At 29.3% G+C, this 15,624-nt stretch overlaps 2 protein-coding genes across 51 annotated transcripts in view; one reads left to right on the top strand and one right to left on the bottom strand.

Moving 5' to 3' along the window:
- The window catches only part of s1pr4 (sphingosine-1-phosphate receptor 4), a 525,180-nt gene that overhangs the window by 449,152 nt on the left and 60,404 nt on the right, over positions 1–15,624 (top strand). The window lies entirely within an intron of this gene.
- si:zfos-588f8.1 overlaps positions 1–15,624 on the bottom strand; it is a 100,834-nt gene that overhangs the window by 36,309 nt on the left and 48,901 nt on the right. For all 50 annotated transcript variants that reach the window (XR_012397301.1, XR_012397302.1, XR_012397300.1 and 47 more), the window contains exons 3-13: positions 14,866–14,960; positions 7,313–7,375; positions 5,942–6,041; positions 2,838–2,938; positions 2,612–2,741; positions 2,408–2,497; positions 2,217–2,333; positions 1,997–2,131; positions 1,797–1,918; positions 598–739; positions 40–235 (exon numbers count right to left, since the gene is read on the bottom strand). Coding sequence is in view for 43 of the 50 variants with exons in the window: in NM_001423631.1 (NP_001410560.1) it covers positions 40–235; positions 598–739; positions 1,797–1,918; positions 1,997–2,131; positions 2,217–2,333; positions 2,408–2,497; positions 2,612–2,741; positions 2,838–2,938; positions 5,942–6,041; positions 7,313–7,375; positions 14,866–14,960 (1,291 nt within the window). In the remaining 7 variants the exon portion in view is untranslated. The remainder of the gene's footprint in view (positions 1–39; positions 236–597; positions 740–1,796; positions 1,919–1,996; positions 2,132–2,216; positions 2,334–2,407; positions 2,498–2,611; positions 2,742–2,837; positions 2,939–5,941; positions 6,042–7,312; positions 7,376–14,865; positions 14,961–15,624) is intronic.

Raw genomic sequence — 15,624 nt, 5'->3', positions numbered from 1 at the left:
CAAAGTTTTGGGATAATCTGAAACTAATCCATGGGTTACCCGCAGTCTTGGCTGCCCAGCGTCGACCGGCCTCGTTGAAGGCAGCCAGAGCACGAACAGTGGCACGGAGGATCCCCCATCGAAACATGGCCACCGGGTCCATCCCGATCAGCTGGCGGACATAAAACCGGTCACTGCTCCGCAAGAGAGCCACGATATCCGGCCGCATGTGATCAGTGTTCTTCTCACGGAAATCCTGCCACAGATAATCAACACAGACAAATAGAACAATAACAGGGTATTAATAGTAATGCTAACAATATTACTACCTAAATTGTGAATAATTGATTTATTATCTTTTTATAGAATTTTTTTTTCTCTCCAATTTAATTATACTTATATAGGCATAACAAATAGCACAAACCGACATTATTAATAATACTAATAAAAACGACTGTAATTTAATTAATCTATATGAACTTGAAAAATGTAAAACTTTACTAGGTGTACCACACAAACTGTTTTGTAAATGTAATTTGAAATTAATTTTGACTTAAAAATAAAATATATATGTTATAATAGGATATATTGTGATTTCTTATCTTCTGCATCCTTTACCTTAATCTGGTATTTAACCTTCCCAGCAAAATGGAGGATGACGAATGCTGGTTCCATCACTGGAGTTGGCACAAAGTAATGGTTCTGTTGGTGCTGCTGCTTGAACTTGGCCAGCAAGGTTTTATCAGTGGCATGAGGAAAGCTGGAAACGCAATGTCAAATTAAGAAAATAAAAATTGGGACACGTTGTTGGGACACATTTTTATGTTGACTTGAAAAAAATCTAGCCTTAATATAATCTAGCAGAATCTAATGTGAACTAACATGTTTTTTTACACATTGCTTGTATTGAATTAATGTGTGCTTTAACAGTTTTCTAACACAGTTTCTAAACTGAAGCATAAATGAGCATTTTGCTATTTTTTCTAATGTGGTTAATGCATTGCTGTCATGAATGTGTTGCTATTAAGTTTCTTACATGGTTAGCACATTGCCAGCAAAAATTAGCAGGTTTTAACACTAGCTTAAGTTCACATGTGAACTGAGATGACAAGAATGTTTTTTTTTGTCGTTTGCATGAATTATGTTGCTATAGCGTTTAATACACACTGATAGAATAAACAGACAAATTACCCTTTTTAAGAAAATAAGAAAAGCATTTTTAATGTTGCTAACATAAATTAGCATATTGTGCGCATGTTATAGCACATTGCTGACAAGAATTAGCCTGTTTTTTAATTAATTACCATATTTCTATTAGGCTTTAAAAACATGAATTATTTAGCTTTTTTTCATGAATGCTGTTGATATAATGTTTTACCATGAGGCTAGCACGATTTAACATTGTTAGCATGTCATTGGCTACTTGCTAAGCTTTAGCAGTGATAAATAAATCCCCAAATAAATATCTTTGAATGGATAGCCTTGAAATGTATAGGTGTAGGAGAATTACTTTAATGGCTGAAAGTTTTCACCCCCTCAATTAAAGTCTATGACTTTTTTTTTTTACGTTTTATTACGATTTACCAAAACCGTAACTCTGATTACTTAGAAAAGACATAGCCTGTACAGTCAGGCAAGTCTAAAAGTGTGCACCAAATTTGGTGCTCACAGCTCGAAAGCTGTAAGAGGAGATGCGTTTCAAAATTTAGCCTCAGGCGAACAATAAAAAGCAGAAGCAGCTTTAAATAGGAGCTTTCTCGCAACGACTTAATGAAATTCAGACAAGCAATAAATAAGTGAGAGTTGAACACTCTTACTTGCTCTCCTCATCGAGCAAATAGAGGAGTCCAGTGGGTTTTTTGCTTATAAGGTGAATACATCCAACATTATCAGTGTAGTCGATGTTGTGCCAGGTGATTCCTTCAGACTGATACTCCTCCTACAACCAGACCAAACACATTTCTCCATCAAACTACCATGAAAAAAATTGTTTATCAAGACCTGAAAAGCCACTAACCTGTTCAAGTTTAAAAATGTGCTGGTTGAAGTAATACTGAAGCTGCTCATTGGCATAGTTGATGCAAAACTGTTCAAAGCTGTTGGTCTCAAAGTCTTCGAAGCCGAAGATGTCAAGCACACCGATAGACAAACACTAAAATAATTTAGAAACAATGTGATAATCTGAGCTTGGAGTTCAGTCAAAGTTTATGAAAAATTCAACACCGATCCCACCATACCGAAACAGACTCCTCCATGTCTTTTTTATTCAGCAGTGCATGATTGATCCGCAGGACGATCCAGTCAAACAGGGCGCTGTACAACGACTTGGCCATGGAGTCTCGCGCAGTGATCGCCTGAAGAAAAGAGGTTTATTTGAGCTTCACAAATGTTTAGTTGAACAAAATGAAAGTAGATGGCTGTACTGTACCTCGCTGTGGCTGTAAGGTAGAATCAGCTTGTCGTTTGCAGTTACCGTTTTCCTCTTGGTCAAAGCCTCCACTAACAGCTCCTCTTTAACCTGAGGAGAATGTTTGTAAAATTAATAAAATACACACAATTCGCATGAACCATAAAACCTGTATCATTTATAAACACATAAAAATCACATTTCTGATGGTAGTAACACATGTACCTTAAGCAGTTCTGAAAGTGTAGAAAGCACCTCCGGAGGTCCAACGTCCAGACCTTCTTCTCTACCGGACGACTTCTGACTGTATGTCACGTTACCCAGATACAAGATGGCAGACAGGACAGAGAAAATCCTACAGAAACACAACACCGATTGAATCGTTATCTTCTTCTGAACGTCAACACAAGTTCGCATAGAGATATCTCTTAATGGTTTAACAGGAACTCACTGTCTTTTGGTGGCCGGTAGGAAGCCGACCATCTCCATCGCCTGCTGGAGTCGCTCGAAGTCATGCCGCAGATCATCTGCATCTTCTATTGTAAAGTTTTGCTGCAAGCGAAGAGCAAAACCAGACAATCATTGGGATTTCAAAACCATTTTTAGTATATAACCTATTTTAGTAAAGTCATCAATTAACAATCACACACTATCTATCATACACTTTGGCTCAAAAAAGCAAAAATTGAAAAGTATTAGAACTCTGAGGACATTTTTAAAACATAAGCTTGTTTAGCATCATATACTATAGAGTTTTACTGTAAAAAAAATAACTTTTTCTATCGCAAAGTTTGGCAGTGAGCAAAAAATTGTCGATCATAAAATTTTGCTATGAGTGAAGATTACAAACAGAAAATAGATGTGAAGCTATTTTGAATCTATTTTTGCTGTTTCAAAGCTATTTTTGGAATTTAAGCTTTTTTAGCATCGTCTACATCGTTTATCATAAAAGTTTGCCAATGTGCAAAGACCACAACTGAAAAAAATCGTTGAAATTTCTAAGCTATTTTTGGCATTTTTAGTATATTCTACATCTTCTATTGTAAAATAGAAAAAAATAAAAAGCTATTTTGATACTTAAGCTATTTTGGCATCATCTACAACATCTATCGTAAAAAATCTGGCTATGAGCAAAGACCTAAATCTGATATCGGTAGCAATTTCGAAGCTATTTTTAGTATTTAAGCTATTTTACTATCATTAGCATCTCCTGACAAAAATTTTGGCCAGGTCGAGCAATTTTGTTAGCGAGCAAGGACCACAATCCGCTATCAGTTGCAATTTTTAAGCTATTTTGGTATTTAAGCTATTTTAGCATCATTAGCATCTCCTGACAAAAATTTTGCCCATAAGCGAATACCACAATCCGATATCAGTTGCAATTTTGAAGCTATTTTGGTATTTAAGCTATCTTAGCATCATCTAAATCACCTATCATAACACTTTGGCTATGAGCGAAGACCAGAATCTTATATCGGTTGCAACTTCGAAGCTATTTTTGTTATTTAAGCTATTTTTGTATCATTAGCATCTCCTGTCAGAAATTTTGGGAACGAGCAAAGATTACAAATCCAAAATTGTAATTTCAAAGCTATTTTTTGGTATTTAAGCTATATTATATATGGATCTTCTTTCATAAAGTTTGCCAATGAACGAACATCACAAATAGAAAATCGTTGCGATTTTTAAGCTATTTTTGACATTGAAGCATTTTTAGTATCTTCTGCATTATCTATTTGTAAAGTTTAGCTATGAATGGAAATTGCAAAGCTATTTTTGAAATTTAAGCTATTTTAGTTTGACCTAGATCTTCTATTGTAAAGTTTGATTTTGAGTTAAGAACAAAATCAGATATCGGTTGTAAATTCAAAACTATTTATTATATTTAAGCTGTTTTTAGTTGTAAAGTTGGGCTATGAGTGAGGACCACAAATGGAAAATCATTAAAATCTTGCATCTTTTTTTGTATTTCAGCTATTTTTGTATTGTCTGCATCTTCTATCCTACAGTTTGGTTATAAGCGAAGACCAAAATCAGAAATTGGTTGCAATGTTAAAGCTTTTTTTTATATTGAAGCTGTTTTAATATTGTCTGGATCTTCTATCATAAGGTTTAGCTTTAAACGAAGCCCACAAACCGATACTGCAATTTTGAAGCTATTTTTGGTATTTGAGCTATTTTAGTTTCGTCTGCATCTCCTATCTTAAAGGTTGGCAATGGGCATAGATTGCAAACAGAAAATTGTTGCAGTTTCAAAGCCTTTTTTGGTATTTAAGTTATTTTAGTATCATCTGTATTTTTTAAAATTGGCAATGAGCAACGACAACAAATAAAAATTGTTTGCAATTTCGAAGCCTTTTTTGGGGTATTTTAGCTAACTTAGAATCTTGTACCATAAAGTTTGGCAATGAGCAAAGACTACAAACAAAAATTTGTTGATATTACAATGCAAATTTTGGAATTAAAGCTATTTTACTACCATAATCTTCCATTGCAAAGTTTGGCTATAAGCGAAAAAACAAAAAGTGGCTATAAACAGAAAGTGGTTGCAATTTCAAAACGGTTTTGGCATTTAAGCTATTTTAGTATCATCTGCATTTTCTATCGTAAAGTTTGGCTATGAACGGACACCACAAACAGAAAACTGTTGCAGTTTTAAAGCTATTTTTTGTATTTAGGCTGTTTTCTATTGTAAAGTTTGGCAAAGAGTGAAAAACACAAATATAAAATTGTTGCAATTTGTAATCTATTTTTGGCATTAAAGTGATTATAGTGTTGTCTGCATTTTCTATTGTAAAATATTGCAATGAGCAAGGCCATAAAGAAAAGTTGTAGCCATTTTTGGGTATTTTAGCTAATTTTGTACCTTATATTGGAAAGTTTGACAATGATGGTAGACTACAAACATAAAAATCGTTGCATTCACAAAGCTAATTTAGCTATTTTAGTGTCATAAGCATCTTCAATCGAAGACCACAAAAAATTGATTGTATTTTTGAAATGGTAATAGCTATTTTTAGCATTTAAGCTACTAGTTATTTTAGTATTACTTGCATTTCCATTGCGGCAAGTTACATTTTGGAACTAACAGTACTTTAGTATCGCTAAAATCTTCCATCGTAATGTTATACGGTGAGTAAAAACCAAAAACAGAAAATATTTTGAAATTAAAACCTGATTTACAAATATCGTCTTAATCTTCTATGGTTAAGATTCGCTGCACAAAAATACCAAAAACATATACAATTTTGACAATTTTAAATCTTTAGCATAATCATGATTTTAATATCGTAGCTAATATCTATTTAAAATCCTTAACACAAGCAAACAATAAAAACAACTAATTATAGGAAATCAGAACCCATCTTAAGCATACGAGCTTTATTCGTGTCATGTCAAGAAGTAATTATTTGTAAATATTTAAGCTATTTACAAGCATGCTAGCTATTTTAATCTTTCCAATCACTGCTAAAGAGGGTTTAAGTGTCTTAGATGTGTACATTAATCATGGATGACTCTGTGGGATATTTCATAATCAATCATAAGAGCGTTTACCTGTTTGAGGTAGAAATAGTCTTCTGGCTGCAAGAGCTTGAACTCCCGCCGCTCTTCCTCCGACGCACCGACAAGCAGATAATAAAACACGTGATAGTTCCTGTGTGAAGAGGAAAACACAGTGATTTATTGAGCTTGAGAGACTAGCTCGCTGGTTTAATAAGTTACTGATAATCTGAAGTAAACAATAGTGAAGCTGCTTTGGGAAAAGAGTCCTCAAAAATTCCAGATGCTAAAGAATGCTGAAGCTTTTTTCGACCAATTCATTAACATCAATGATTTTTCATTGAATGAATCAGTGCACACATAAATCATGGTAGGATTCATTTATGTTTTGTTGTTCACACCTATTAGCTTAAATGAAGCTAATACACTTAAAAGACATCTAAATTTGTATTTCTATAAACCATTTGAATGAATTAATGTTCCTGTAAATTGTGGCACTATGTACTTTTTTTGACTTCGTTATTGTTTTCTTGTTGTAAAAATATATTAATTTAAATTTAAAGAAGGTAATATCCTGTTTCTGGAGCAATTAATATATAAATTTTAAATTTAAAGAAGGTAATATCCTGTTTCTGGAGCAATTAATATATAATTTTTTAATTTAAAGAAGGTAATATCCTGTTTTTGGAGCAATTAATGTACACGAATCAATTCAAATAATTAATCAGATCTTCATCTATATTTTAATAATGTACATTTTTATAATGTTTAATATTTATTTGACATTATTGTATTTCTTATATTTATTTCAATTTATTTATTTTTAATAGCTTAAAACGTTACAGCAACTGCTTTGCAATAAACAATTTAATTAAAATAAACCCATAAATTATTATTGAGCCAGTTAATTTGATGGGTTCATGTAAAAAAAAAAGAGAAAAGAAAAGAAATATAAATAAATCAATAATTAATTTAATATATATATAATATTATTAAATATATTAAGCAATAATAACTAAGTATTTAAATGATGAATCATTTAGCATATAAAATAATTTTTTTTTATTTATATGAAATTACACGTTACATTTTAAAGGAGGTGATATCTTCTTTTTTTATTTTAGAACCAACTCATTCATATAAATGAATCAAATCTGAATAAATCTAACAATTAACTTAGAAGCCGAATGTCAGTTTTGCTACTTAATAAACTGCTTGACATCATTCAGAAGCTCTGTCACGCTGTTGAAAAAATGTCACCAAGTCAGTATCTGTGCTATTTTTAGCCTCCTCTGGGCTGTGCTGCTTCACACGGGTCTGTTTATCCAGTTCTGCGAGCTGATATGAGCTGATAATCTGAGGTTTGAGCTGCAGAAGTGCAGTGCTGATATACTGCGGTAAACTCTGAGCGTCTGCTGATTTTACCTCTCATTCTTCTCTCTGGACACCAGTCTGGATTTCTCCAGCAGGTATTTCTCCACCACAGCCCTGCAAAACAAACAGAGGCATGTCAAACATACAGCTTTAATTGCAAATTAAACCCACAACACACACTTTACACATCATTTCCATTACAGGCACTTTATGTTAAAATCTGAAGCGAACCAACCAGTGCTGCAAAAAACACTGCAGGCCAAATATGGTGAATTATTTCCGCGAGTTATTACAAGAGGAAGTTAGAATCTGTAGACTTTTTTTTTTTTTTTTGCAATTTCTGTGCAGAATTTTTGCACAAAAAACAAACAAACAAACAAAATAATAATTATTATTATTATTATTATGCATAAATAAATTAATAAATAAATTAATACATAAATGCATAAATAACCAAATGGAATAATAAATTATTAAACAAATAAATGAATGCATAAAAAATAATAAAATAAATGAAAATATAAATATTTAATAGAATTGAAAGCATAAATAAAATAAATAAAGAATGCATAAATAAATATTGAAATAAATGAACAAATAAATAATTAAATAAATGAATGCATAAATAAAGAATTAAATAAATGAAAACAAAAACAAAAAAATAAACAACTGCATAAAAAAATGTATGAATGGATGCAATGATAAATAATTGCATAAACAACTGTTATACATTAAATATGTAAATGCATTAATAAATGTATAATTAAAATAAATGCATAGATAAATGTATAATTAAATAAATTAATGCATAAATAATTGAAAAAATAAATAAAAAAATAAATAATAAAATAAATGAAGGCATAAACAAATAATAAAATTGAAAGCATAAATAAATTAAATGAATGAATTCATAAATAACTTAAGAAATGAATAAATGCAGAAATAAAAAATTTAATAAATGCAGAAAGAAACAAATAAATAAATGAAAACAAAAAACAATAATTAAACAGCTGCATAAAAAATTCATGAATGAATGTTTAAATAAATGCATAAACAAATGTATAATTAAATAATTAAATAAATAAATAAATATATGTTTATAATAAATAAATAAATGTTTTATATACATTAATAAATGTATAATTAAATTAATGAATGCATAAATATATAATTAAATAAATGCATAAATAATTAATTTAAATAATAAATACATAAATAAATAATAAAATAAATGGAGGCATAAATAAATAATATAATTGAAAGCATAAATATTTAAATAAATAAATGTATAAATAAATGTATAATTAAATTAATAAATGCATAAATAAGTTACTGAAATAATAAATGCATAAATAAATAATGAAATTGAAAGCATGAATAAAAAAATGAATGCATACACAATAAAATAAATAAATATACAAAAAAAAGAATTAAATAAATAACTGCATAATAAACAATTAAATAAATGCATAAAACAATTAAATAAATGAATGCATAAATATTTAAACAAATAAATGTATAAATAACAATTAAATAAATGAATGCATAAATATTTAAACAAATAAATGTATAAATAATAATTAAATAAATTAATGCATAAATATTTAAACAAATAAATGTATAAATAATAATTAAATAAATGAATGCATCAATAAACATTTAAATAAATGAATACATACATGAATAATGAAATAAATTAAATAATAAATTAATAAATAAATACTGATTGATTTTGCAAGTATTGGTGCTGAAAACTTAAAAATACAATAAATAATACTTAGCACCCTACCTTTGGAAGGGAATGCAACAGTAAAGATGGTCTCCTACATAATATACTTGCTAAAAGACATAAATATTCCTTTATTACATGTACTGTACACAAATAACCTAACCTAGCGCTGCAGCTGTTGATTATTTTAACTATCAATTAATCTACTACTGTGGCCGACTGATTAATCAGATAGAGCCTTTCACCATTTCCTTTAAAGATCCTGTGACTGAAAAGCAACAGAGCGGTAAAAGCAGATACCCACACTATATACACAATACATTATATTGCAATTAATTCAATTTTCAGCAACTTCTCTACACTGTAAAAATGTATATGATCAATTAGTCATAAAAACAAATGTTTTTAGTTCATTAGTACAAATGTTTTAGTAACTTATTAGATTGAGCTTATCATGTTCTAACTTAATTTTAAAAGTTACGCAAGCTGATTTAAGTCAGTTTGACATAATATAAGTTTTAATGGACTCATGAGGTCAATTTGATTCAGCTTAAAAAATTAAGGCAACCAGAATTTTTTTACAGTCTATATTCGGAATTTAAACAATGGATTTTTTATTTCACCAGAAATTACATTAACTAATAATTTAGCTACAGGATAAAATAAAAACAAGCTGTATATTGCTTAGTTAAAATATACAATGAGCAAATCAAATAAACGTTATACAGACAGGAATTGATGCATGAAATGTTGATTATTACAAATTTAATCAATTTATTTATTTATTTATTTATATAGACACACACGCAAAATGTAATCAAGTCGAAGTTCATGATTTATTGTTTGTAAACTTTTGCTTTCAATGTATAATTGGTCATATTCATTCGTTCAATAATTAATAAGAAACATTTACAACAAGAGAATTTATTAAATTGATTACATCTTGTTTTTACTTGTTTCATTATTGTTTACCTAACAAATATCAATCACAATGTTAAAAGCCAAACGGATGGAAAATTTATAGGCAATCAGAACACATAAATCTTATTCGTTGAAAGACACAGTTAATGTCAGAATTATTAGCCCCCTTTTTAATTGTTTTTTTCTTAATTAAATATTTCCCTATAATGTTTAACAGAGCAAGGACATTTTCACAGTATGTCTGATAATATTTTTCCTTCTGAAGAAAGTCTTTTTTGTTTTATTTTGGCTAGAGTAAAAGCAGTTTTTAAATTTTTTTTTAAACTCCATTTTAAGGACAAAATTATTAACCTTTTTATATATTTTTTTCGATAGTCGACAGAACAAACCATCGTTATACAATAACTAACTACCCTAACCTGCCTAGTTAAGCAAATTAACCTAGTTAAGCCTTTAAATATCACTTTAAGCTGTATAGAAGTGCCTTGAAAAATATCTAGTCGAATATTATTTACTGTCATCATGACAAAGATAAAATAAATCAGTGATTAGAAATGAGTTATTAAAACTATTATGTGCAGAAATGTGTTGAAAAAAATCTTCTCTCCGCTATACAGAAAGTTAAAATGAACATTTTATAAGTGTAACTGAAAGCATGTAAATTAACTAATCGTAACTCTATTTTTACAGAAATATAGTACTGAAAAAAGCAAAAACAGCATTTACAAAAAGGTCTATATAACCCAAAAAGCTCCGATAACTCAAAATTTATACCTAAAAATACAGAAAATGTTGAGTTAAAATATATTAAAAATCTCTTTACTATATTTCTCTGTTCTCCAGCACACATTTTGTTCAAAGCAAAAATGCCTAATTGTGAAATAACACAACTAATGGTAATTACAACATAATTATGTTGGCTTGAGAAACGCATCTCCTCCTAGGCTGTTCATGGCACAAGGCCCAAATGTGGTCAAAATGTGCTTTCTACTTTTAAGATTGTTGCTATATCTCCTCATGCCTGTAAGACTTATAATTTTTTTAATAAAAAATGTTAAATATTAAATTTTTATAATCCGGGCATATAAAAAAATTAAACAAGCGCCAAATTTGGCCAACAGCTGTATTTAGATGCGATAGATTTTGTTGCTATATCAGACTTATAGTTTTCAAATAAATAATTTTTAAGCATTGTTTTTCTCAAAATATGGCAAGCCATTTTTGACTTAAACTCCATATTTTTTACTGATATGGCAAGCCATTATTGCATGTATCACTTTTACACTTATTAAGCATTGTATTTTCAAAAAAATACCGCAGGCCATTTTTACATAATGTTCATTCCCTTAGTCCCTTTATTAATCAGGGGTCGCCACAACGGAATGAACCGCCAACTTATCCAGCATTTGTTTTACACAACGAATGCCCTTCCAGCCGCAATCCAACACCAGGAATACATAATGTACAAGTCCAGTTTTTGACACTCATAAAGACATCAGGGTTGATTAAGATCACTCATATTGCCAAGAAGTTTTGATGTATCATCACTAACCTGTCAAATGTCCCCATAGCAATAAAACAGTATAACCTAGCAACTATTTAAAAATAGCAATATCTCTACATCAGAACATCGTAGGGACCTGGGCATTGGCTTGTTTGACTCATGCTAGCAAATGGGACTTCCTGTGTACTATGCATGGTAACAATGATGATGGAAGCCAAGTGCTAATAACGATTAGCTACATGCTATGAATGATTATCTAAATGCAATAACATATGCTAGGAATGCTTACTAAGTATTAGCATTTGATCAAACATGTACACGAGCATTACCATTTAGCAACTGGTTAGCAACCACCTAACAATGCCATAAACATTTGACTTTCTCAAGCCAACATCAAAGTTTATCAATGAACTTTAGGTTCTAGTTAAATGTTAAAATGCTGGTGTAAAAGTATCCAAACCAAAATCTAATCCTTATTAACATTCGATCATGTGACTAACATTTCAATTCTAAAAAAATAATTAATAATCATTACAAATAAACTTATAGAAACAAACTAAAGCACTCTGAAAAGAGTGATGCATTTTAGTAGTTAAGCTTCACCCACAATGCATCACACTGGTTGTTAATCAGCGAGTTAGATCACTGTTTTAGTTGAGTGATGTCGTAAAGGCTACTATATAGTGTGCACTTAATGAGCGTCATCCAGTGAAGTGGACTCAGAGAACAATAAGAGCTTCATTCAGGCTTTACTGACTCTCAGATGGCCTTTGTTTACTCCACTACAGTCACCACTGAGTCCACACTGAGGCAAAGCACTGTGGGTAAAACGTCAGGCTAAATGTTTGCTCAAGAAACGTACAAGTGGCGTTCCAGTCCAAAATATGAACAGAAACCAAAATATAAGACTTCTAAGCTGTATAACAGGAAATTAAACCTATTTAAGTGTCCTTTTTTTTGGTAATAATTGACAATTTCCTTGATAGTTAAGGAGGTTTTCAGCCATTATATGAATGACGGTTTTATGACGTATAATTTAATTGTAGTAATGAGGGTGTTATTTCTGTAATTCAATAAGCAGTGTGTCGCTTATGTAATGTGAAGCTCACACACATATGAATGAGAAAAACTTGAAAATGTATTTGTTTGTTTGAGTAAAAGAAACAACCTGTATTCATATTTAGAAAATAAAATGTCTTTTTTATTTATTTTAAATTCTTAAGAGTTAACAAATGTATAAAAAATTTATATATATAAAAAAAAAAAATAAAATATATATATATATATATATATATATATATATATATATATATATATATTGTATATGTATGTATATATATGTATGTATACACATACATATATATACATACATATATATATATACATACATATATATATACATATATATATATATATATATATATATATATATATATATATATATATATATATATATATATATATATATATTTTTTTTTTTTTTTTTTTTTTTTTTTTTAGTATACAAAATATTTGGTGAAAAAACCCTGATTCCTGATTTTCAGTCACAACTAAAAAAACATTTGTTATTCTGTTCAATCATCAATTTGTGTTAAATAACAAATTATTTTCTGAAATTTTCAGAGTATTGATTTATAAATAAACAACAATTACTTACTGTTTAGAGTTATTAAAATTATTAAATATATTTACATTTCTTTTTATTACATCTATTTATCATTTGTTTGTTTGCTTGTTTATTTATATATTCAATGAATCCAAGATTAATTAAAATATTTCTTTATTACCAGAAACATATTTTCATGAACAAAGAGAAAAGGTACCCTGGAAATGTTTTCTAAATGTTTTTTTAATGGATCTTGATATTTATTTATGCTGCATTATTTTATGAATTGCAAAACAGAAAACAACCGTTCAGATAAAAATCTTTTTTTTATTTTTAAATCTTCCACTAAAAGATAAATGTATAATTTTATTTATTTATTTAATTATGCATTATATTGTAATAATTCACCTCAGGTGTGCATTATATTGTGGTAGTTCACCTCAGGTGTGCATTATATTGTAATAGTTCACCTCAGGTGTGCATTATATTGGAATAATTCACCTCAGGTGTGCATTATATTGTAATAATTCTTCTCAGGTGTGCATTATTTTCTAATAATTAACCTTAGCTGTGCATTATTTTTTCATAATTTACCTTAGGTGTGCATTATATTGTAATAGTTCACCTCAGCTGTGCATTATATTGTAATAATTTACCTCAGGTGTGCATTATATTGTAAAAGTTCACCTAAGGTGTGCATTATATTGTAATAGTTCACCTCAGGTGTGAATTATATTGTAATAATTCACCTCAGGAGTGCATTATATTGTAATAGTTCACCTCAGGTGTGCATTATATTGTAATAATTCACCTCAAGTGTGCATTATATTGTAATAGTTCACCTCAGGTATGCATTATATTGTAATAGTTCACCTCAGCTGTGCATTATGTTGTAATAATTTACCTCAGGTGTGCATTATATTGTAAAAGTTCACCTAAGGTGTGCATTATATTGTAATAGTTCACCTCAGGTGTGCATTATATTGTAATAATTCACCTCAGGTGTGCATTATATTGTAATAATTCACATCAGGTGTGCCTTATATTGTAATAATTCACCTCATGTATGCATTATATTGTGATAATTCACCTCAGATGTGCATTATATTGTAATAGTTTACCTCAGGTGTGCATTATATTGTAATAATTAACCTCGGGTGTGCATTATATTGTAATAGTTCACCTCAGGTGTGCAATATTTTCTAATAATTAACCTCAGCTGTGCATTGTATTGTAATAGTTCACATCAGGTGTGCATTACAGTATATTGTAATAGTTCACCTCAGGTGTGCATTATATTGTAATAATTCCCCACAGGTGTGTATTATTTTCTAATAATTAACCTCAGGTGTGCATTATATTGTAATAATTTACCTTAGGTGTGCATGATATTGTAATTATTCACCTCAGGTTTGTTTTATTTTCTAATAATTCACCTCAGGTTTGCCTTATTTTGTAATAATTCACCACAAATGTGCATTATTTTCCAATAATTCATCTCATGTTTGTAGTGATAAGAAGCTGTAATGTGCACAAAACCCGCACAAACTAATTTATTTGTATATATATTTATAATATTAAAAAGACACACCTTATAATCCTCTTCAGCCAATCAGAATCAAGCATTCAACAGGCCTGCAGCTTAAGTGCGAATGCTCATATTAGTGTAAATTTTATCAATAACAGTATTTTTTAAGCGTATAAAGAAGAAGTGCTTTGTATGACTGCAGATTTACAGGCGGTCCAGATAAAGACGGTCAAAGTTTGCGGTTTGCACATGTATCTAAATTGTGACTTTTCTCAAAACAAACACAGAAAATGAAAGTAAAATAAGCGTCACTCACCCGCGCACGACTCCACTTTCCAGATAATTGACCTGGATGAACTTCCCGAAGCGGCTGGAGTTGTTGTTGTGGGCCGTTTTAGCATTACCAAACGCCTGCAGAGAAAAAACAAACACACACAAAACAGGATGAATGACTCTGTAAACTGATATACAAAGCGTTTGAGGTTTTACAGTTAGAGTTGCATATGGGTTGCTGCTTTTTTATTATTATTTGTGTGCAAATATCAACTTGAGTGCATTGTGATCTTTGAATTTAGAAAGAAAAATCTAAATAAATATAATATATAATCATGCAAAAATAACCGCAATAAATACTTTAATACTGTGCATTGTTAATATTTTTGAATGCTATATGTATAATATTAAAATTATTATTAATAATAATAATAATAATAATACATTTTGTAACTATATTAATTAAAGTATTAGTAGTATTTTTGTCAATGTGATATAAGGAAATTATAACAGTACCTAAAATATTAAAGCTTATTTTAGTACATTATTAAACAATAAAGATTATTAATATGATTATGTGTGTGTGTGTGTGTGTGTGTGTGTGTGTGTGTGTGTGTGTGTGTGTGTGTATATACATATATATATTTATATATATATATATATTTATATATATATATATATATATATATATATATATATATATATATATATATATATATATATATATATATATATATATATATATATATATATATATAAAATTATATATTATAATCATATTAATATGATTATTAACATAAAA

Source organism: Danio rerio, chromosome 22 (genome assembly GCF_049306965.1).
Source record: "Danio rerio strain Tuebingen ecotype United States chromosome 22, GRCz12tu, whole genome shotgun sequence".
Taxonomy (NCBI): Eukaryota; Metazoa; Chordata; class Actinopteri; order Cypriniformes; family Danionidae; genus Danio; species Danio rerio.
The sequence above is the reverse complement of the archived record's forward strand: the minus strand, read 5'-3'. Positions and strand labels throughout refer to the sequence as shown.